The sequence below is a fragment of the Notolepis coatsorum genome (genome assembly GCF_963971535.1).
Source record: "Notolepis coatsorum genome assembly, chromosome: 1".
Taxonomy (NCBI): Eukaryota; Metazoa; Chordata; class Actinopteri; order Aulopiformes; family Paralepididae; genus Notolepis; species Notolepis coatsorum.
In genome coordinates this window covers 149,500,335-149,523,948 of record NC_140165.1, presented here as the reverse complement: position 1 = coordinate 149,523,948, position 23,614 = coordinate 149,500,335, and the positions used below count along the sequence as shown (strand labels likewise).

General features: G+C 42.7%; 1 protein-coding gene across 1 annotated transcript in view; it reads left to right on the top strand.

Moving 5' to 3' along the window:
* Nucleotides 1-23,614, top strand: part of LOC311223079 (transmembrane protein 132C) — a gene marked incomplete at both ends in the record, with an annotated part of 432,169 nt that overhangs the window by 65,278 nt on the left and 343,277 nt on the right. Inside the window, one exon of the mRNA XM_084307811.1 lies at nt 12,607-13,489. Coding sequence (XP_084163937.1) covers nt 12,607-13,489 — 883 coding nt within the window. The remainder of the gene's footprint in view (nt 1-12,606; nt 13,490-23,614) is intronic.

The window sequence follows — 23,614 nt, the reverse complement described above, 5'->3', positions numbered from 1 at the left end:
TGATGGCCGCTGGCATGAAGGATATATATATAAAACACACACGCACGCACGCACGCATGCACGCGCACGCACGCACACACACACACACACATGTTTTCTTTTACTATGAAGAGAAAATGAAAATAATTGAATCATTTGAATTAAGCTGGGTCAGCATAATGCCAACTATCTTTTTATGATTTAATGCTACACAATGGGGCAATTGCATTATATATGATGTGAATCTTAAAATCTATGCTGAAATAGTCATATTTGATCTCAGCTGAATTATTATTATGCTTATTTTCTGTCTTAGTGTACTGTATCTGAGCCAGTTGGATAATAAATCAGTCCCATACAAGGCAAGGGGTCCTGTGGGATAGTGTTAAATGTAAGTAATAATATGATTGAATATAACTGCACTTTAACTGTTCCACAAGAGGGCGCTATAGGCGTAAGGAGACGCAGCTATAGCAGCTGACGTCAGGTAGCAGGTATAAGGGAATGTTCCCTCCCCCTCTGTCTCTCTCTCTCTAGCTCTCACGGAGAGCAGGTCTCGTGGTGGAAATGTACATGTGAAATAAACCACGCCAGTTAAGGCTAAAGAGGACCTCGTTGTCATGACCAGTTATTTTTGCTCCCCAGGTGACTCTGTCAACAGATAGTATACCTATTCGAAAAGGGAACCTTTGTAGTGGCTTTGGACCTGATGTGGACTTTTGGTACACTTGTATGCTCTCCTGTAGCTAAAGTTGGATGCAGTGTAATCTACATATATATTCAGTAATGCTATGTCTTATTTTTATACAGAAATACAAAGAGTGCACTACACTGGTTTATATCTTTTCTTTCTCTTATATTGATCAGAATTTCAGTGATACTGTAGGACCATAAGGAGGGACATACTGTACTTCCCTTGAGACATTCTCTGTATGTTTTATTCATCTACCAGTTCACAATACGGGTGGGATGATACAAGTAACTCATAATATGATACTGATATTTGGACCTTGATAACGATAATATCTGTAATATATTGCAAGACATTTCATCTATGATACATCACAATACCTGTATACCTGAAGAAGAAAAATTACCCATAAAAAGGCAGAAATCTGGAATTATGTATTTATTCACAGAATTGACATGAAAACTCATCAGATTCTTTAGTGTGCATCACAAACTGACCAATTCTACATGAAACAATGTACAACAAATTGCATAGTGCCTATATAACACACACTGGCCACAACTTGATTATTATTAACTATTAATTATCTCCCCAACGGAAAACTTTACCATCTGCAATAAAAATATATATACTTATATAATTTCTAATATATATATTTTATCTAATGAGATTTTCAGTCTGTTCACCTCATTCCAATAATTTGTATTGCAGTAAAATGGGATTGTCAAGGCAAAAAAAAGAAAAGAAAAGGTTTTTAATATCGATACTTGACGTCACTGTATCGATATAATATCGGCACACAAAATCTTGCCATTTATTGCTTTATCGATTTTCCCCCCACCCCTAGTTCATAACACTGCCATGTTAATTCTGATTGGCATGCATTTGCATTCAGGGATCTCCAGTCTCTATTATTCTAATATCTGTCATCACCAGATACATTCAGCATCAGTTTTCTGGAAGCAGATTTGCCCGTTCTGTTCTGTAATAGTATACTATACTGTATACATACTCACTAGTGCTGTTGTCCCAATTACCATTTTCTGGGGCTTCGAAGCCTCAGTAGTAATTATCATGGAATAATCAAAGCTTCATTCTTCTGTGAAAGTTTCAATGCCGTGGGTAAATGAGAACAATGGGGTAGATATAGATAGGTTTCCTGAAAGTTCTCATGACTAAATGTCCTTGTCTGAAAATAACTGATTTTCAAAATGAATGTTGGATTATTATTTCCATGAATTATTTGTTATGCTGATGTAGACACATTTTATGTCCAATGACCCCAAAATGATGGTCCAAGTCTATACTGTTCATTAAAAGTAATGGATTGGTACTCCGTATCAGCAGTAGTTTGAGCTGGTCTCTGGTCAGTCTTAACCTCTTTAGCCCGAGCGGTCCGCCGGCGGACCGCAGATGACATCACGTCATAAATCAATCTCTCTAGACCAGGGGTCGGCAATTAGATCTGGCCATGGGCCAGATTTTCCCCAAGCCATTGCTTGGCGGGCCAGGATCAAAAACAATGGCTAATTTAATATAGTGAAAAAAGACAAACGTTTTTCTCTGGTCTGCATCCCCTTAACAATTGTGTGTATTGCGCCATACTGTATTGTACCCATTCTGCAATCTGTTAAATAAAGTTTTCATTCATTCATTCATGAACAGCAGATCAGCTGTTGCAGATCACCGCGGCGGGTGATGAACAGATCAGAAGACAGAGTGCATGAAAACACGACTCACCATACCTTGTTTGTTGTTAAGTCCTCCAAAATCCCTGCTAATGTTTGAAACATGTCATATCCACTCGCCGCCCTCCAATTCCAGATTGGCGTTGAATGCAGCTACTTTATCATCATTGCTGGTTGTTGTTGTTGTTGTCGCCACATATTATGCAGAGAGGATGTCGGCTCGGCACGCAAGAATCACCGACCTGTTGCGATAAACCCGTATTTTAAGTATGGCTCCTGTTTATTAAAAGAAGCGTTATATTTCCCCGTTGCTATCCAAAGATGTTTGTTTTGTTTTTTTTAACACATTTTGTTACTCGCTCCATCTCGAACGCGGAAGTGAAAGTGCATTAGGGAAATATACACGCGGCCCGGTGGGACTATTCCATTGGTTCTCCCAGTCCACGTGACCATTTCTAGCATTTCAATTGGCTATAGTGACAGACATGCTTTTGATGACTACCGGTAGATAGATACAGCTTCACAATAAAAGACACCCTGGCGTCCCGAGTGAATATTTCGTAAAATAAATATCATATTCTCAAAATAATCTGACGGGCCAGAAATTATTGCTGGCGGGCCAATGTCGGCCCGCGGGCCGCCTATTGCCGATCCCTGCTCTAGACTGTATGACATAATGTTGCATATATTTTTCAAATGTAGCCAAGAGTAAAGACCATAATCCTGTCAAAACAGCAGTCATAGTGTATATTTTCAACAATACGTTTGTTTACCAATAGTGTTATTAGTGAGATTTTAGTTTATGGAATGTGTTTATAATTTAGCGCGTCGCCGATTATAGTAATATGAAGAGAGGGCATCCAGAGCTCTCAATGAGCGTTGATATTTCGACTTTACGAATTTCGAAACTACCTTTCCCAGACGATTCCAGCTTCCTGCAAGCAAATTACTTCTGTATGAATTTCTTTTATTTCTCTTATTTCTTGGGATTCTCTATCACAAAACTGAATGTTATTGGCATAGATTGGAGCGCAGTTAGTGTGTCTACCTTCCATGAACATTTAGCAACAATCCCGTTGCAATCCGATCCAAAATGGCGGAGCCATATCCATTATAAGAATGGAACTGTACATACAGTAGATTTCATTCACGGTTCTTCCTGCACGCCTGGAGATACTAAATCCAAATTGAACTCTGCCATTTGAAAGAGGAGATTTGGCCCGATCCATAGATGTGCAAGTTGGCTATAATAAGGTAATTTATATGCCTGGTATTCTATATTCTATAATAATATTTCAAATTGCATGTGTCCGGATGGCAGAATTCAGAACTGTATCTACAAAACCTTTTTTTTAATCATTTTACCTTTATTCATTTCCTTAGATCTTTTGTACACGTGATCTCAAGAAGGTGCTGAATGAGCTCAGTGGCTCATGTCTGGTAATTTTTAGCATGGTGTTATTCACTGTCAAATATGCAAAGAAAAATCATAATTTATATTCTCCTTTGTTTCATCACAATTTACTCAAGCCTAGTAACAGACACAATATTTCTGACACTGGGAATAGATTCCATGAGATCTCTAGATGTCCCTAGATACCGAGAACATGCAAATGGCCCTTGTAGAAGTGGAGCAATCTTCCATTTACTTAGGTATGTATTTTTAGGCGGATTTTCAGAAAATAGGGCTAGGGCTTAACAGGAGCACTTCACCCGAAAATGTGCATCAATTACTCACCCCATGATGCCTTGAATAAAAAAATGTATTGCATTATATTTACATTTTACATTTTGACATTTAGCTGATGCTTTTATCCAAAGTTCTGTATGTACGACAAGTCAGTAGGAAGGGCACAGCTCTTTCAGTAACAATGTTCATCAAACAGTGTTGAAACGTGGGTGCTGTAGTGTTGAGTGCATTGTAGATATTGATTGAAGAAGTGTGTTTTTTTTTTTTTTTACTTTATTTTTTAGCGTTTATCGCTTTTCTGGTCAAGCATGACCGACAGTTGCAGGGTGAAACGGGAGAGAGAGCAGGGGGAGACATTCGGCAAATGACGGCGAGTCCGGGAATCGAACTCGGAGTCAACCAGATCCGTGACGCAGCACGGAGTCCCGCGACGCAGCGCGGTAACATGGTGTGCTACTGGAGCACCCGAAGAAGTGTGTTTTTAGTCGACGGCGAAAGATTGGTCGGGTTTTGGCTGTCCTAACTGTGATGGGAAGTTTGTGAAGGGTCTGAGGCCAGAAGATGTAGACTGGAGGGGTCTTGAGGGTGTGTAGTTAGAGACCATTGACCGGAGGTAGGCAGGAGCCGTTCCCTTCGCTGCACGATATGCAGGTCAAGGACCTTGAAGCGGATTTGTGCAGCAATGGGGAGCCAGTGCAGCTCTCTAAGAAGTGGGGTAACATGGGCTGACTTTGGTAGGTTGGAGATCAGGCGGGCCGCTGCATTCTGAATGAGTTCAAGTGGCTCGGTGGCGGTGGTCACATGTCTCCACGGTGAATGTAGAATCCAAAAAATGGTAGAAATGCTTGAGGAATTGAAGTTAATGGAGATTTAACTAAAACCTTGCTAACAAAACAATTTCGGTTAAGTGCTGCCTTCAAATGGAACTCGTGTTCTCCGTGTTCATGAGAAGAGTGAACACATACAAATTACCAAGTGCTCCTTTAAGATGCAGGTGAGCCAAGTTTCAGTGGCAAACCAACCTGATTTCTTGCAATTCATGAGCAATTGCTGTATGTTGCAGTCATTTCTGTAGCTCATGAAAGACAAATCACATTATGAAATAAAAAGGAGGAGAAATAAGGAGCCACTTCTTTAGTTTTCTGACAAAAAGTTATGTGAAAATAAAACCTGCTATTATCATGACAAATAAAAATACATACATATAATCACATTATTATGAAAACAGCAATCATGCAAATAATATAACATAATAATGAGTTGATATTATGTAATATTAAAACAAATATTCAATTATATAATTGTATTTACTCATTTATATATATTTCCACAATTAATGATTTATTTATTTATTTACTTTTAAGATATAATGATTGATTTAAATGTGGCACATTTGGTCCACCATAGCAATAACTTGTTCTTTCTTTGAAAACCACTACACTGCTCACAAAATCACTTTTGACAAATGTGTTCTTATTCAGTCGTCCTACCCATGCTTGTAATTGTAATTAAGAACAGACTCATTCATTTCGTCTCTGATTGTTTTCAGTTCCCTTGTATCAAATGTTCTCAAATGTCTTGAGTGGACTTGCGGTATAATTAAACAGAATCACCCACCCTTGCAATATTAGATTAAGTCTATAATAGTTTTTTCTGTGAGCACACACTGAATAGCCGATCTTTAGGTCAACATAAAACAAAGATAGGACTTTCTTTGTCCTTGCCTTTCACTCTTTATTGTCTGCAGTGGTGCTTAAAATACCCTGTTGGGGATATGAAATGTAATATCTGTGAGTCAATTAGAGCGAACAAAATGTGGCCCATGCTTAAAAGAATTGGCGTCAGACAGCTGTGAACAAGAGAAAAAGAAAGAAAATATCCCTGACTTCATGAACAATGTTTTCGCGATTGACTAACGAGGACGTTGTATGTCGGATTTGGAATGTGGTGTCACTGTAATGTGTTTGTGTTGTGTGTGCACACGCGTGTGCGTGCCTATGTGTGTAAATAGCAAAAATTCCTTTTGTTATGCCATCAGTAAAGACAATGAATCTCATTAGAGGGAGAGAAAGAGGGACATGCTGTAAGCAGACCCAGAGATGAGAGTGGAAACATTACGGCCCAAGGAACAGAGGACCACTGTGTTCCTGATTGTTTCCTCTAACTGCACTCTTTGCCAGACTATCAAGCTTTTCATTTGTCAGTGTCGTACAACAATGCCTCTCAGGCCTTACAAAATTAATAGTTGGTTTCAGGTTGGTTGTCAGTTTGGCCATGGGTAGGTAGGGAATTTATTAAATTTTTATTTTTTTTATTTTATTCTTTCCCACAGCGATTATGGATAGGGAATTTCTTTATTTAATTAAAATGTTCACAACAACATGGATGCATGTACTCTGCCAGCATGTTTAATATCCATAATACTAAATGTTTGACTAAGATTTCTATGAAACTTTATTCTAAAATTCTAAATCGGCAGGGTCGGTCGGCAACCTGAAACCAACTATTAATTTTGTTAGGCCTCATGTGTACTCTCAGGGGCCCCGTTCCCCGTACCTGGCTAACTGAGTTAGCCGGATAATTTCCAGCATAGCTTGACTTAAGCCAGACCTTTCTGTTCCCCGAAGTCGGATTTTCTCAATCACCATGGTAACAGATCATAAAGTTTGAACCTGGTCCGGAGCAGGGTTAAGTTCAGTTAGCTGGATAACCTGCATGGCCACGCCCTCGCAAAGAAATGCCAGCTCGCTTCCTGAAATATTTCTCACAGTCTAGATCCCATTATACCATTCTGAATTATGTTTTTGTGCTTCGTTTTCCTAGAGGGGGCTTTTGAAATGTATAATAATAGAACTAAATGCTGATAATAAATCATATTCAGCCTATAGATTTACTTTGTCCTAAATAAAATAATGCACGTCATATACGGCGCTCGGAGTCGCGATACACGCTGCATGTGGTTATTTTAATAACGGCGCATTGCAAATGTGAATCCCGCTGGGATATTTTTTATTAATGAAACCTATCGGCCGTTTGGCTCTGATTAGTTTCATATATTCTCCGCTGTAGATTTGCTTAACGGAGCGCCCGGATTGTGTTTCATTCAAGCATAAAATTGAAGTGTCTATGCGTGGATTGTGGTCTTTGTGGATTATGAATTATGAGGAATCTGAGGATTGTTGAATTGTATCATCACTCACACGTTATTGTGATATTGTAACTGGGATTAAAATGTCTGATGAGAATGAGATGCGCTGTTTGACGGATTTGAGCAATTGAATGAGCCGTTGAAGTCACATTAATGCATTTGAGAATAAAGAGATAAAACTTCATTCAAAAGAATGTATTGATGGATACACAATGGATATATCCCGTCTGGCACAGTGGTGCAACGGCTAGTGCTCACTCCTGTCAAGCGGACGACCCTAGTTCGAAACCCCGCGTTTCCAATATAATTTTTTTGGAATATAATATTAAGACTATACGCAAAAGTAGCCTAGTTTTAAGTTAAAATATTATAAATCTACATGCATTGAGGATGTCATTCTTTATATAGCTCTCAAAGTGCACCAAATTGAAGCATTTACATTGCAAAAAGAAGAAAATAAATTAGAAAAGACGGGGATTCGAACGCGGGTCGTCCGCGTGAGAGACATAAGGACCATCCATCACACCATGGTGCCAGACAAATAAAACATCCACCATACATCCATCAATGGATAAGAGAGCCGTATCCTAATTCTGAAAGAGTTGAACTAATTATTTTCGCTAGCAAGATCTCATTTGATTATTCAATCCATAAACCTACTGCCAGCAGGCACGTTTAAAGAAATATAATCTGATTGATTGGGGTAATGAGGGACTTAAAATTAGCCTATAGATTATGCATTTAACTTGTCGGCGAGGCTATTGAGCCGTACTGCATTGTACCCATTCTGCAATCTGTTAATAAAGTTTTAAATCAATCAATCAATCAATGGCGTTAGGAAATCAGGATTTCTGCTATCGACACCTGCTGTCTTTTCATCTGAAGCGGCCGCGCGCAATTATCCTGAGTCTCAAGTCTGGTTCGAATGAACAAGACTGAATCAGCGTTCGAGGAACAGGAAAATCCCGGATTCAAACATCGGGTTAATTGAATCTGGATAATGGGACTCTTGATCGACTTAGTTGAACCAGGTACGGGGAATAGGGCCCAGGACTCCTTCGTTCAGAAAAAACAACAACAACAACAACAACAAATTGCTTTGCCGTGTTGTGTTGTTCAATAGCTTGTGATGTTCCCTGTTCTATAGGCAGGGTCTGCTTAGGACTGTTTACTCTAAAGCAGTTACATTCATGTTTTTAACTCTTTCAGTGCCACTCACAAGATTTCTCGTGTTTTTTTATAGGTGGTTGCTAGCCACTCACGAGATTTCTCGGATTTTTTTTTTTTTTTTTTTTTTTGCGATCTGAAAAATTATTGCATCACCCGAGCCTACCCGAGTATTGCCGAGCTGCGCCGGTGATCACTGTGGAAAAAAGCGCCCCCTGTCGTCTCCCAGATGACATAAGTGATTTTGGAATGGACTCAATGAAAATGAATGGGGAAAAAAATCCGGTACTCCACATTTTCCAGTTCACTGATCCAGCCGGGGTTACTAGAGTTCATTCTGGAGCCTCAGATCCCCGCGGATCATGGAGATCCACTGTGTCGCGTTGGATCCATACACGTATCGATTTTTTCGAATGGTGATCAGGAATTGGAATATACCAGTTGGATACCATCTGATGTCAGGTAAGGACTCTATGTTATCAGTGGTAGGATAATCAGAGTAAGTTTGATGAAGTTATAAGCTGTTTTGTGAAATGTCTTCTTTCGGTTTCAATGTAAAACTCCGAGAGGAAATCAACGAGGCGATTATCCGCGCGCGGCCGTAATGTGCGTGCGTGCACGTATAATATTGATCATCTAGCGTTTATTTGAAAACGATTCATAAAAAGGCAGACGAATATCAACGTTGTGGAATATTCCACTAAAAGACGATTTTCATAGAATGCTCCAGAATGAGCTGTTTTTTATATCAAAACGGGGGCTTTTCTAACTGCTCTGAAACGGCAACGACGCGATAAAAAAACAATCTGCCTTCACAGCACTGTCTGGAAAATAGTCTTTGATAATGCGATGGGCAGATTAGACACATAGCCATAATTTAAAACATAGATTAGGCGATATTAACGTTAACATTGGCGCGGATGGTGGCATTCAAGCGGTAAAATGGAAAACCAGGCGTGGCACTGAAAGAGTTAAAGGAACACGCCAACTTTTTGGGAAATTGGCTTATTTGCCATCTACCCTGCAATTAGACAAGCAGATACATACCCTTTTCTTCTCTGTGCATGCATTAGGCTTAGGGAACAGCCGCACCGCTAGCCTAGCTTAGCGTCATTCACTGGAAGTAGGTCACGAAATACACTCCAAATACTGTACAACTCCAAAACTTTCAAAAGCCCTGTTGCTTATTGAAAAATGGGGCTTTTGAGGTGATGAAATCACTGCGCCCATCCAGGGTACATGGCAAATAAGCGAATTTCCCCAAAAGTTGGCGTGTTCCTTTAAGAAGAAGTGTTACCGGCCCGGATAGGTCTGAGAGTCTCTAAACAGACCGGCGTTGCCCTTCAGAGGTGGCGTCTGGAGGCGCTCCCGTCGGGCCGCCTCGGTGGGACGTCAGTCACGTCACGGAGGTCAAGTGGGGCACCATGAATCACAAATCCCCGGCTGATTTGTAAATTGTCAGGACATTGATTTACAAGGCAGGGCTAAGGAATGAAATCCTCTGGCAGCCTGGCGTGAAGATGGGAGTGTGGAGGAGGAGCAGGGGGTGTAATCACACAGCAGATTGCTCTTGAGGAGAAGGTCAAAGCCCACTCTCTGTGTGATTAAAACCTTTTTTATACAAGTGTAGTGCAGTATAAAAAAAGAATTGTGCAGCCCATAGGGCCATAGGTGATACCGAAGATACTGTCAACCTCACTAATTATTCCCCAAAATAGACCATCACAGGGACATTTCATGAATAGTGTGGGTTAAAGTGCACTCTAATTGCTTAATTAGGTATGTCTGTATGTATTTTTCTTACTGGCAATCAAATAGTTTTTCCTACAACTTATGTGAATGCATGACACTTCCTTGTATGCCACAAATGCCCATTTTAATTTGTACCAGCTGTGTTCCATGTGTTATTGCCTCCGTTGGAACCTCTCTGTGAATTAGTCTTGAAACTAGATGATTTCCTAATAATCTGTGACAAATCCATGTTGTCCAGGTTGAGGATCACTCTTGTTTGTATCCAGGGCTGACCCGAATGCTTTGAAGCTTCGACCGATGCCATGATAATCAATGTCAAAATCACTATTTGAATGTTTAGTTTTTGCTTTACCACTCCAAAACTGTATCTACTGTACATCAGCATTAGAAATAGCTTGTAGGAATAATCATCCAACATTAATTTAGAAAATCTGTTCTTCTCAGTCAAGAACTTTCAGAAAATCTAAAGCATTGCTCTCGTTGTACCTTAAAGCTAGTCTATACTATGAATTCCCCTCCAGGCAGGAGCAGTGGAAATAAAAGAGTGATCTACAAAATCCACAAGGATGTGATGTTTTGTTTCCACCAACTGGAATAGGATTAAATGTGATCTCTTGAGAACTTCTATTTAAACACCTGGAAGTCAGCAAGAAACATGCTAGGCTGCTTTTTGTTGACATCTCATCAGCCTTTAACACCATTCAGCCACACATACTAGTTGAAAAACTAGTAAACAACTTTGGCTTAGACTCAGGTATTATTGGTTGGGTTATTGATTTCCTCACAAATAGAACCCAGAGGGTACGGGTGAATGGGGAATTGTCTGGTGTACTAACATCATCCACTGGCTCATGGTTCTTTCCCCACTCTTGTATATCCTGTATACTAATGACTGTAGAAGTCAACATGCAAATAGTCACATCGTAAAATTTGCAGATGATTCTGTAATTGTTTAGTCTCCTGAGTAACAATGAGGCCAGCCATGGCCCAGTTGTAGATGACTTTGTTTCCTGGTGCGAAGAGGCATTTCTACAAATAAATGTCACAAAGACTAAAGACATGTGCATTGATTTTAGATGATCTTCACTAGCTCCTCAGAGTAGTGTCATTAATTTGGTGACCACTTATAAATATCTCAGTCAGTTCCATTATTGACAATCGTCTGAAATTTTATTTGAACACTGAAATGGTCTGTAAGAAAGGTCAGCAGCGCCTCTTCTGTCTATGGAAGCTAGCCATTTGTTGGTATGGAAACCTTGGCATGAAAACAAAATAATGCCCTTAACGTGATTGTGAGGGGGGCTACTGGGCTAGCAAGATTGTAGGGGTACAATTCAGCTGTCTGGGTCATATATATGACGAGCAGGTGCTCAGGAAGGCGTCATCGATTAGAGCGGACAGCTCTCACCCCCTAAATCCGGAGTATCAATTATTGCCTTCCCGCCAACGTTTGGAGACCCCTGCAACTAAAAACAATAGATACAAATTCTCATTTATACCTACCTCCATTCGTGCCATCAATGGAGGAGGCAGGAGAGGGCGGCTTTGAGGTGGGTGGGTGGGGGGATGGTTGTAGTTGCTTGTTTGACTGTTGTCATGATTGAATTGAATTGAATTGAATACTTTATTTTGACACAAATCGTATGACAAAAAAAACATTTTAAAAGACAAGACAATAACAGTGTCAATAACGCAGGTCAAAAATGGATAAAACACAATAAAGCCAAGGCTTGTTTCCATTGTGGTCCATACATGGAACATAAAAAGGCACAGAAACACAAATGGACATGTACACTGACAGGACACATTCTAAAAAAATAATTATAAAAACACCTAACCTGACAACTCATACAGTTAACTAATGTTAAAAGAAAATCCGCAAACCCTTAAAAGCAACTCATGATAAAAGAAATAAAAGCCAAGTTATGATAAAAGAGATAAAAAAAACATTTTAAGACCAATTTGATCTGATCCTGCGACCATGTACTGTACATGTCTGTCTGTGTTCTTCTTGTTATGTATGTTGCTGTGTTTTTTGGAGCTCCCATTTATCTGCTGTAACATGAATTGCCCAGTTTGGGACATACTAATAAACTTGACCTTGACCTAGGCAGTGGCCTATGTTTTTTCACTAGAATACAACCTTAATCAACTAGCTGCAATATACACAGCTCCCGCAGAGAGTGTCATTTAGTCAGAGATTATAAAGACATTAAACAACTATAAACCCAATGTAGAGCATGGTTTCTTCTATACAATCTAAATTACACGGCAGCTGTCATTAGTCAGTGTTTTGTGGGTGAACTACGGCATGATTGTTGTTTAGTAGCACCATGCCTGTGCCGCTTCAAATGGCTGTCACTCACTCCAGCATTTCTAGTTTTACTGAAGCACTGGCCCTTCACATTAAGATGTATTGGCAGAGTAGGCCACAACAAGTAATCCCTGTTCTGAGCTTGTCCTGACTCAGCCTTTCTCTTCTGTTTTGTAGTCGCCGACTGTCGAAACTTAGAGGGATTGCAGCGATATTCCTCCATCCCCACATACTTGCCCGTCAACTACCAGGTGCTCAACACAGAGTCGGCATTCTTCCTGAAGGAGGCCAACCAGGACTTCATGCGGAACTCTAGCCTGCTGTCACGAACTGAGCCATTCTTTGTCTACCAGGCCCGCAGTCTGCCCTCAGTCAACGCCAGCTATGGACCTCTGTCTGTGGAGCAGCCGGTCCCCCTGGAGCTTCTGCAGAACCCTGGGACTTTCCCCGCTTCTTCCATGTTCACTCTCAACTGGAAGGTGCAGACGTTTATTATCAACGACAGGATCCACCTGGCCAAGCCCAAGGTCCAGGTGCTGTTCTACATCGCAGGCAGGGACTGGGACGACTACAGTGCCATCGACAAGCTGCCCTGCGTGCGCATGTTCGCCTTCCACGAGACTCAGGAGGTGCGGGGTACCTGCCAGCTGAAGGGGGAGCTGGGACTGTGTGTGGCCGAGCTGGAGCCCCTGGCCGGTTGGTTCAGCCCTCCCAGCGTGGTGCCGGGGCGCCAGAGGACCCTGGAGCTGTCTGAGGGCACGCCGGTGGAGCTCTACTATATGCTGCAGTCCACAGAGGCAGGGGAATGCCACTCGGAGGATACCAGGAAAAACAACTTCATCCGCTCTGACCAGGAAGGGCTTTTTGGTTCCTCCACCCCACTGAGAAGGATCGGCAACGTGAGGCTGTACCAGAGCCCCACTCCTCCACCCCTGACGGAGCACAGGCTGGATAATAACTTCATGGTCATGGTGCCCGACACACCCATGAGGCAGAGGGACACAGTCTCCGCCTTCATCACCGTGGCGGCCTACTCTCCTGTGGAGATGTTTACGCTCAGGTAAGGACACGCTTCTCTCTCACTGGCATGTCACTGTTATTGTTCGTCTCACAGCTCCTTTATGGGTTTAAATGATGATTAGGCTATCGTACAGTTATACACTGACACCACTTACATCTGTTGTAACTGTGTAGTTATTTGGTAGCAGCTTAAATCAGATCTTAAAATAATAATCAGCATTTGTATCAAACTGGCCTATGGGTAGCTGTATTGGTACTTATATACCGAATGTATGCATTACTAAAACAAAATGATCAACAATCCATCAGGATAAGTGGAAGGTGGAGATATGGAAAAAACCTAAACTTAGAAAATATGTTGTAATTAAAAATGAGTATTTTACTGAACCTTATGTAATGTTAAACTTAAAGAGAAGATGGAGGTCTCTGTGTGCCCACTGAGATCTGGCACCCTGCCATTGGCTGTGGAAGTGGGTAGATTCCAAGGTAAACCTGAGGAGGAGCGGTTGTGTGTTCTATATGTGATCTGGTGGAAGATGAATTTCATTTTGTTTTTTATTGCCCTTTGTACACCGATTTGAGGAGGGCTTTATTTGAGAAAATTCAAATTGTAAATCCGGATTTGTTTTGGCAGTCTGAGAGTTGTATGTTGAGTTGTTTTTTTGTGGAGGACATCTTCAGTTTTGCAGGATTTTTGGAGAAAGCATGGCACTTGAGACAAAACACACTATATCCTATATAATTGTATATGAATTCCTCTTGTTTCTTTGTTTACATACATTGCTTACAGCTTGTGTTATATTACGTTTTATTGTATTTTCTTTTTTTTGTGGCCATCTTGGTCTATACAGTATGTCATAATTTGTCAAGTAATTTGTCAAGTATACTATTATATACCTATTGTTTATGTGTCTTGTAAGCCCATATGGGCTGGGCATACACCTGTATGTAAGACACAAAAATAAAAAACATCAAATCAAATCAAACTAGGAAGAAATAATAACTGGATATAAGGTTATTTTTCTGTGTTTGTCTAGCCTCCAGAATTAAAGGTTAGGCAAGCATTTGTTCTGTAGCCAAAAAAGGTAGTGAATATATTTATCTTATGAATGGCTGAATTAATTGAAGCTGCAGATAGGTACTAATTAAGACAGTGGAGATGAGAGTGAGTCATTTAGACAATTAACACGCAATGCAAATGAGGATGTCATTAATTAAAATGCATGTCCATTAGCCTAATGAGTGAGGCTGATCTTAATCACTGTGGTTGAAAACATTTATAAACCATTAAAGATGCTGTGACGAGAGGTCAAGCCAATTTGTCAACTCGTGTAAATGAAAATGTGCCGCACACTGGCACCAGATGGGATAGTTATTCTTTCCCTTTACACAAGAGGAAATGCATATAGTTGTGTATAGTTCTAGAACGTAACACACTATTTCCCATAAACCGGTAATAACATGATAATAACACGATATTAGCGGTATACTTGTTTTCATACTCGTTTTCAAGTTTCTCATATTAATTTCTCAGTCATTTGCTATTGGATATGAGATTTTATCAGCCAATAAGATACCAAACAAACTGAAGATAATAGAAAGAAAAAGAAAAGTGGCATTAATGCATCCCTAGTTGTCAAATGTTGTGCCAGCCTGTTACCAGCGTGCAGCCACTCACGACAGGTGGCCTGTAGGAGCACTGTCCCTGTTGCCATGTGTGCTCTCATCTCCCCACCCCTGTCTGAAGCCAGCTGCAAGTTCAACCACCGATTGACACGTTTTCCAATTTCTCCATATGTAGCCTTGGCGCCGAGTGAATTCCTACCAGCAAAAGAGAGAGAGCGAGGGGGAGAACATGTTAATTGTGTTGTTTAGGTTAGTGTTAGATTTTGCAGCCTGGCCAAAAACCGACGACCCCCAACAAAATGCAGATGACTGCAAGACAACACAATAGAAGTGGATGAGAATGTGCGGTTAAGCAAAAAATTTGAAACTGAGTGACCTCTTTCATCAGTAAAATGAACAGGCCAGACTGGCCACAGAGGCAAAGCCTGTGGTGTTTTTATTTGGGACTGGTGCACATGGCGGGCCCTGGCCGGCCAGCTGAGAGCTCGAGATAGGGAGAGGTTTCTGTGTGTTCCTAGGTGATAAGACTGTCCCTGTGTGTGTGTGTGTGTGTGTGTGTGTGTGTGTGTGTGTGTGTGTGTGTGTGTGTGTGTGTGTGTGTGTGTGTGTGTGCGCACGTGCGTGCGTGCGTGCGTCCGTGTGTGTGTGTTAGAATGCTTAATAACCCAGGCAAGACGACTCTGATCTCTATTCACAATAACATTATTATCCTCTGTGTGCTGCACCCATTCTGTATTCTGTGTCGGCCATTATTGGCAGTCTACCTCTGAAATACAGGATATTTTTATGACCCTATGACATTTCTATTCCTATGTCAAACATCACCCTTCATTAGTTTAATTTCCTCTGAAACGGACACTGTGGTCACAGTAATAGTGTTACTTTGACAAAGTTCAAGGCCAGCAGAAGCCGTCCAGCCATGTACTGAATGTTGTGCCTTGCTCAAGATGAACATGGGTAACAAGCCATGTATCTGTTCATACTAAACACTTAATTCCTTCACATGTTAGACCCAAAAAGACCTTCGAAATAAATTATATTATTGTCAAGGAGCCTTTCACTTATGTCATGATTTTCTAAACTCAATTTACAATTTCATCTATCCACTATAATCATAATCTGGCGCTGTGGCAGATTTCCTGCTACGAGAGTTAATTTCACATGATTTTAATGAACAGTCACCAAAGTAATTTGTTGCTTTATTGATGCCCTGCATGTCTTGCTTTACTGGGATATTTCGTCCTGACATAGTGCTGATAATTAGATGGGATTTGATCCTGATTTGACTGACACCGTGGTATTACACGGTGTCAGTCAGAGAACAGGAAAGTTGATTTATGTCAGAAATAAGAGGGATTATTTGGTGCAGCTTGCCAAACAGCGAGTAAATTTAAATGGTAACATTAGCTCTCATTGTATTTATCAGCAGATTTCATTATCAACTTATCTCTATTGATTTTCATGTGGCATCTCCCAGTCCAATTCCGAAGGAATTAAAAAAAATTAATTTGGTGGCAATATTTGGATTAGGCTACCTGAAGCAGATTGATGAAATTACCCTTTATAGACCGCCGGCATTCCATTTGACCCTGCCCCTGTTTAATATGCCCTTATATATTATGGAGAATGTATGATATTTTACAATATAAAACATTGGATCAGCTTGAATTGTTTCTTGGCATTGATAAGTCTGCTTAAGACAAAAACACGTTTGCACATTTCTCATAAACACACATCTATTATCCAGTTTTCTTGATCTAGCAGGTTTTCATTTATTTATTTATTTATTTATTTATTTATTTATTTATTTATTTATTTATTTATTTATTTATTTATGTATTTATTTATTTATTTATTTATTTATTTATTTATTATTTATTTATTTATTTATTTATTTATTTATTTAAGCAGACATATCAATGCTAAGTAATATTTCAAATAAATATATATATATTTATTGCAAAGTATCATACAGTCTTCATAGTAAAGTATAAGAGCTTTTGAACCAAGGGGCGGGGCCAAATGTAATATCACTTCTACTGTCTTTAATGAAAATGTTCACCTTTTTATTATAATTTTTTTTATTTTAATGACTCACTGCCACTGATTTGACAGCAATATATTGAAGTCAGTTCTGGCCTGGGACAGGCAAATCAATATATTGAAGTCAGTTCTGGCCTGGGACCAGGCTAATCAATACATGTGAACATGAAGAACACTGTCAGAGCCAGAAACCAGAGGACCAACACTAATCTGCCATGTCATACCGATGTACAGCCTGCAGCTGCTTCATGGACAAGGAATGAGAGACTGACTTTACGGGCTTATACAATACACACACGCACATACATACATACACAGTTACACACACACACACACACACACACACACACACACACACACACACACACACACACACACACACACACACACACACACACACACACACACACACACACACACACATACACACACACACACACACACACACATACACACACACACCCAAACACACACACACACACACACACTGTCATGTACAGAGGTCTAACGACCGCACAGAATAGTACCTGGGACCGGTTGTGCATGAGCAGAAACAACCCCCTCAGCAAAAATGCTTTTCAACACAGTCCCGGGTAGGCAGATAGTAAACAAAGACGTTTTCAAATGGTAAATTAGATTTATTATGTGTGGGGCTTCCAACCCACTGCCTTTTCCCAAAGGGTGGGGATTTCAACCCAGATCACACAAAGGGAAAAAGGTAAGGGGAGAACAAACACGGTACACATACAGACAAACAAACAATAAACAAGTGAACTGTGTGTCCTTCATAGAACACCACCACCATTTGGGGATCGATCCACAACCAGTGATCACTAATACCGCGCCACCACTATATCGCTTCCAACGCGACAGCTAAGAGAGAAGGCAGCCTCCTCACTCCACTCTGAGACGTGGCAGTGACTCCCAATGAGGCGCCTCGTGTGTGTGCCATATTCCAGGTTATATCCACTCATCCAACTGACTGCCCACAGGTGTAACCAAGCAGATGCAATCAGCTCAATCAGGAGGATGAGAGGTATCTGGGAAAAGAGAAAAGAAACAGGATTAGAAGATGACACATCACACAACCAGGAATAACATAACCCATACTCATGATACTAATCTGATGTTCACATGTCTTCCAAATACAGTAATAATGATAATGACCAACCCACGTACGTCACACCTCCCCCCATAAGAGCGAACCCGCAGGGTTAGCAAAACATTATCAATTATTATCAACCAACATCCGATTAGCACCAACAGAACAAAATAGAGAAAAGAATTAAATAAAAATAGATTTGTCCACAGACAGAACAGCAGCCTACACCATAAAGCCAAATTAGTACCTCCCCCCCCCTCCCCCAGACCTACCCCCTGGACAAGGCATCAGCCACAATATTGTCTACGCCCTTCCTGTGACGGATGACAATATTATAGCCCTGTACCAGCAGGGACCAACGCATCAACCTTTGGTTGTGGTTGTACATCTGAGCTAGAAACACAAGGGGATTGTGGTCCGTGTATATAATAATAATAATGGATTGGATTTATATAGCGCTCTTCTCTGACTGACTGTTGCTCTGACTCAGAGCGCTTCACAGAGTCCATTATTCGTTCATACACAGTCATACCGGTGGTGGTAAGCTACAATTGCAGCCAGAGCTGCCCTGAGGCAGACTCACGGAAGCGTGGCGAATAATCAACGCCTACGGCCCCTCCGACCACCATCAACATTCATTCATGCATACACATTCATACGAGGCAAGTAGGTTAAGTGTCAGCACCGGAAGAGAGCTAGACCCCACATACACCTCAAAGTGCTGGAGGGCGAGGAGCATCGCCAGCGTCTCCTTCTCAATGGTGGAATAGTTCAACTGATGCTGCTTGAATTTCACCGAGAAGTAACAAACCGGATGACGCACGTCGCCCTCCCCCGCCTGCAACAGCACAGCTCCAGCCCCAGCAGCACTCGCGTCGACCTCCAACTGAAAAGGAGATGCAAAATCAGGGGCTGCCAGAACAGGAGCACTGCACAAGAGAGATTTAGCAGCCTCGAAGGCGCACTGACATTCCGCGGACCACACGAAAGGCACAACGGGACTGCATAAAGAGGTGAGAGGAGCAACCACCACCGAAAAGTTACTACAAAAACAACGGTAATAACCCGCCATCCCCAGGAAGCGACGTAACTCGCGCCGCGTGGAAGGGGCTGAATATGCGAGGATCGCCGAGACCTTAGCGTCCACTGGACGGACCTGCCCATGCCCCACCTGCTTGCCCAAGTAGGTCACAGTAGCCTTACCGAACTCACACTTAGCGAGGTTCAAGGTCAAAGATGCCTCAGCTAAACGTGCAAACACTACCTCCAAATTAGCAATGTGCTCCTCCCACGTGTCAGAGTACACCACCACATCATCCAAATACACATTGCATTTAGGCACACCCCCCAACACCATGTGCATCAGACGTTGAAACGTGGCCGGAGCATTCCTCATCCCGAAGGCCATGACGGTGTACTGCAGAAAATGGTCAGGGGTAACAAACGCCGAAATATCCGAGGCCCGCTCCGTCAGGGGGACCTGCCAGTACCCCTTCAAGAGATCGAGCTTTGTGATAAACACAGCAGGCCCAATACTATCTATGCAGTCATCCATCCTGGGCAACGGGAATGAGTCAGGCACCGTCACAGCGTTTACCTTCCGGTAGTCTGTACAAAAACGGGGAGAGCCATCAGCCTTCGGAGCCAAAAGGCAAGGAGAGCTCCATGGACTATCCCATTATCAAGAAGGTACAGAACTTCCTTCTTCATTACCTCCCTCTTCGCGACTGGACAACGATATGCATGCTGCTTAATGGGGTTTGCACTCCCAACGTCAATATCGTGCTCCAGGACGGACGTCCTAGATGGTACATCAGAGAATAACACTGGATATGTCAACAACAGATTCTTCACACCATCCCCCTGTGCCTTGGGCAGGTACAGCAGACGAGCCGCGATGTCACTCATGAACTCAGAGTTAGTCAACCGCCCCGTCTGCTGACCCTCGGACAACACCTTTAAATCATCGTCCGGCAGGGGGTTTACACATGACAAGAAAACAGCTGGAACAGCTCCCGGGCTCCTAGACTGCGCCTCCTGCGTACCCCCACCAGTTCGGGTGAGATATTTCTTTAACATGTTGATATGACACAACCGCGTCTTCCTGCGCCTCTCGGGCGTACATATCACATATTTTCCTCTCCACTCTATAGGGCCCCGAAAACCGGGCAGAGAGCGCTGACCCAGGCATGGGCAGCAAAACCAGTACCTCATCGTCAGCCTCGAACCGCCGCCCCACCGCCTTCTTGTCAAACCTCACCTTCATCTCCCCCTGGGCAGAGGCGAGGGCTACCCTAGCCAATGAGGACGCACCGTGGAGACGCTCCTTACACCGGGAGACAAAATCACACACATTCGACGTAGGAGTGGAACCAGACAACATCTTCTCCTTGAGCATTTTTAATGGCCCACGCACACTGCGACCAAACACCAGCTCTGCAGGGCTAAACCCAAGCGACTCCTGTTTAGCATCCCTAATAGCAAACAGTACAAATGGCACCCCCTCGTCCCAGCCACAACCTGTATCAATACAGTACTTTTTCAGCATCGCCTTCAGCGTCTGGTGCCAGCGCTCTAGCGCCCCCTGTGATTCAGGATGGTATGCACTAGAAACCGTGTGACTGATACCCAAAGCCTGTAATGACTGATTAAATGTTTTAGCCATGAAATTCGTGCCTTGATCACTTTGTACAGTTTTTGGTAAACCAAAAGTAGCAAAAAACTTGTTTAATGCCTTGGTAATGGCCGGGGCTGTAATCGTCCTCAGAGGTATGGCCTCTGGGAAACGGGTGGCAAGACACATAATAGTTAACATATATTGGTTTCCCGCCTTTGTTCTAGGCAGAGGGCCCACACAGTCAATGATCACATGCTCAAAAGGTTCCCCTATTGCTGGAACGGGGTGCAGAGGAGCTGGAGGAACCTCCTGATTCGGCTTCCCCACTATTTGACACGTACTGCATGTACCACAAAAGTCTACCACGTCGGCCTTCAAGCCGGGCCAAAAAAAATTCTGCAGGATCCTGTCATAAGTTTTAGATATACCCAAATGCCCCGACCAGATATGCTCATGTGCCAGCATCAAAACATGACGCATACACTCCACTGGCAACATCACTTTGTGCACCATATTCCAGTCTTCTCCAGACTGCAAGCCCGTCACACCTGGCCTAGCTACCCAGGTGCGCATCAACACCCCTTCTTCCATCAAAAAGGCGTGTTTCCTACTGTCAGTAGTGCTGGCTACTGCCGCAAAACAGCTTGTTAGGGAGGAATCATTCCGCTGGGCATCGATCAATGCCTGACGTGCCAGTGGCAAGGGCACGTCAGTGAATTTGGACTTTACCAGCGTCCTCTGAACACCACTCACACTCTCTCCCATCTCGCCACTAGATGGCCACCTGTCCTCAGCCAGAGCCTCGCTACAGATAGAGTCACCCAGCGACACTGCTTGCTGTCGTTCCCTCTCCTGAGCCCTAGTGACAGCACAGACAGGAAAAACATTTGGGTGACTTTTAATCAATGCATCGCACAGACCCTTAGACACTGGGGCGTTCACTACCTTCAGAACAGGGATTACCTTTCCCCCCGCTATATCATTCCCCATGATAAAATCAATTCCGGCTACCGGAAAAGACGAACGAACCGCCACGGAAAAACAACCTGTGACTAAATCCGATTTCACATATATCCTATGTAAGGGTGCGGGTGTAAAACTCATTTCGATACCCCGCACAATAGTACTTGTCTTACAAGATGACTCCTCACTTAACGGCAACACATCCGCCAGGATAAAAGACTGCGAAGCACCCGTATCACAAAGGATTTTCACCTCCCGTTGGTCACAGACTTCACCCGACGTTGACACAAAACCAGAAAAAATAAAAGGTTCAAAACAACCATCTGGTTTCTCCTGCTCTTCCGGAGCGTGATACAGGGCCAATCAACCCCACCCCCTTCGGTTTCTGAGCTGGCCCCCTAGCATCTTGCAGATTTCGCAATGCATAACAGTCCGCCACCAAATGACCTATCCTTTTACAATGACTACACACAATGCCCCTTCTAGACGGCGGTGAGCGTGGTCGGAATGGTCGCTCGTCACCTCCCCGATACGGCGAATCAGACGGCGAAAACGCGCCCCCTCCTACATACATATCATTTCGTACAGCAATATTTTTGTGGATCAATGCGAACTCGTCTGCCAAAACTGCAGCTTCCTGGAGGGTAGAAACCTTTCGCTCCTCTAAGTACACTATAACGCGTTCGGCATGCATTTTTTAAATTGCTCAATGAGGACTAACTCGCTCAATGCTTCGACACCATCCACATTACATGCTTCACACCAACGAGTAAACATAGTCCGTTGTTCACGGGAAAATGCCACATGTGTTTGAGAGGGAGCTTTACTTAGTGCCCTAAATCGTTGCCTATACGCTTCCGGCACCAGTTCATATACGCGCAAGACAGCACTCTTCACTTTCTCATATACCACGCTGTCCTCATTCGATAATGACTGGCATGCCTCCTGAGCCCTACCAGTGAGTCTGTATCGCAATAATATTGCCCACTGGTCCTTTGGCCAATGCAAAGCCCACGCTATTTGCTCAAAAGTAGAGAAATATGATTCCACCTCAGACTCCCGGAAGAGGGGAACTACAGAAATATGCTGCCCAATATTAAAAGTGCCCTGGGAAACTTCAGATGAGGAAGAGGAAGAGCCACCACTCTCCAGCTCCATCTTTCTTATAGTCACCTGGAGCACTCTGTCCATCTCCTCCTTCTCCCTCAGCATCTCTCTTTCTTCCCTTCTCTCTTCCCTGTCTCTCTCCTCCTTCCTCTCTCTCTCTTTTTCATCCCTTCTCTCTTCCCTGTCTCTCTCCTCCTTCTCTGCCTTCCTCTCTTCTCTCTCTTCCTTCTCTGCCTTCATCTCCTCTCTCTCTTCCTTCCTCTCCTCTCTCTTCTCCTCCCTGACTCGCATAGCCTCTCTCTCCTCCATCTGGAGACGGGCCAAACGTCTACTTGCTTTACGAGTGGGAGAATAAACAGAGGCACACGACGAGTGTACAGACCCATCACTATCATTTTCCTCTCCCTTGGAAATGCCACCTCTCCGTTTCTGCACCGCACCAGGTTGATCTAAACCACCAGTGGCCTCACCAGCCTTATCAGCCGCCTCGTCGCGCGCGGCGTTCTCAGAGCCATCCTCCTGGGCTATGGGCAAACTAAATATATTTTTGTCCAACAACCCCGCCAGCACGATCGCTTTTAACTCCTCTTTACTTTTCGAACTCTGGACAGTAATGCCATAATGTTTGGCGACACTACACAAATCTATCTTTGTGCAGACATCAATTTGATCCCTCGTAGGATCTGTCAAAAAAAATCCAACGTAAA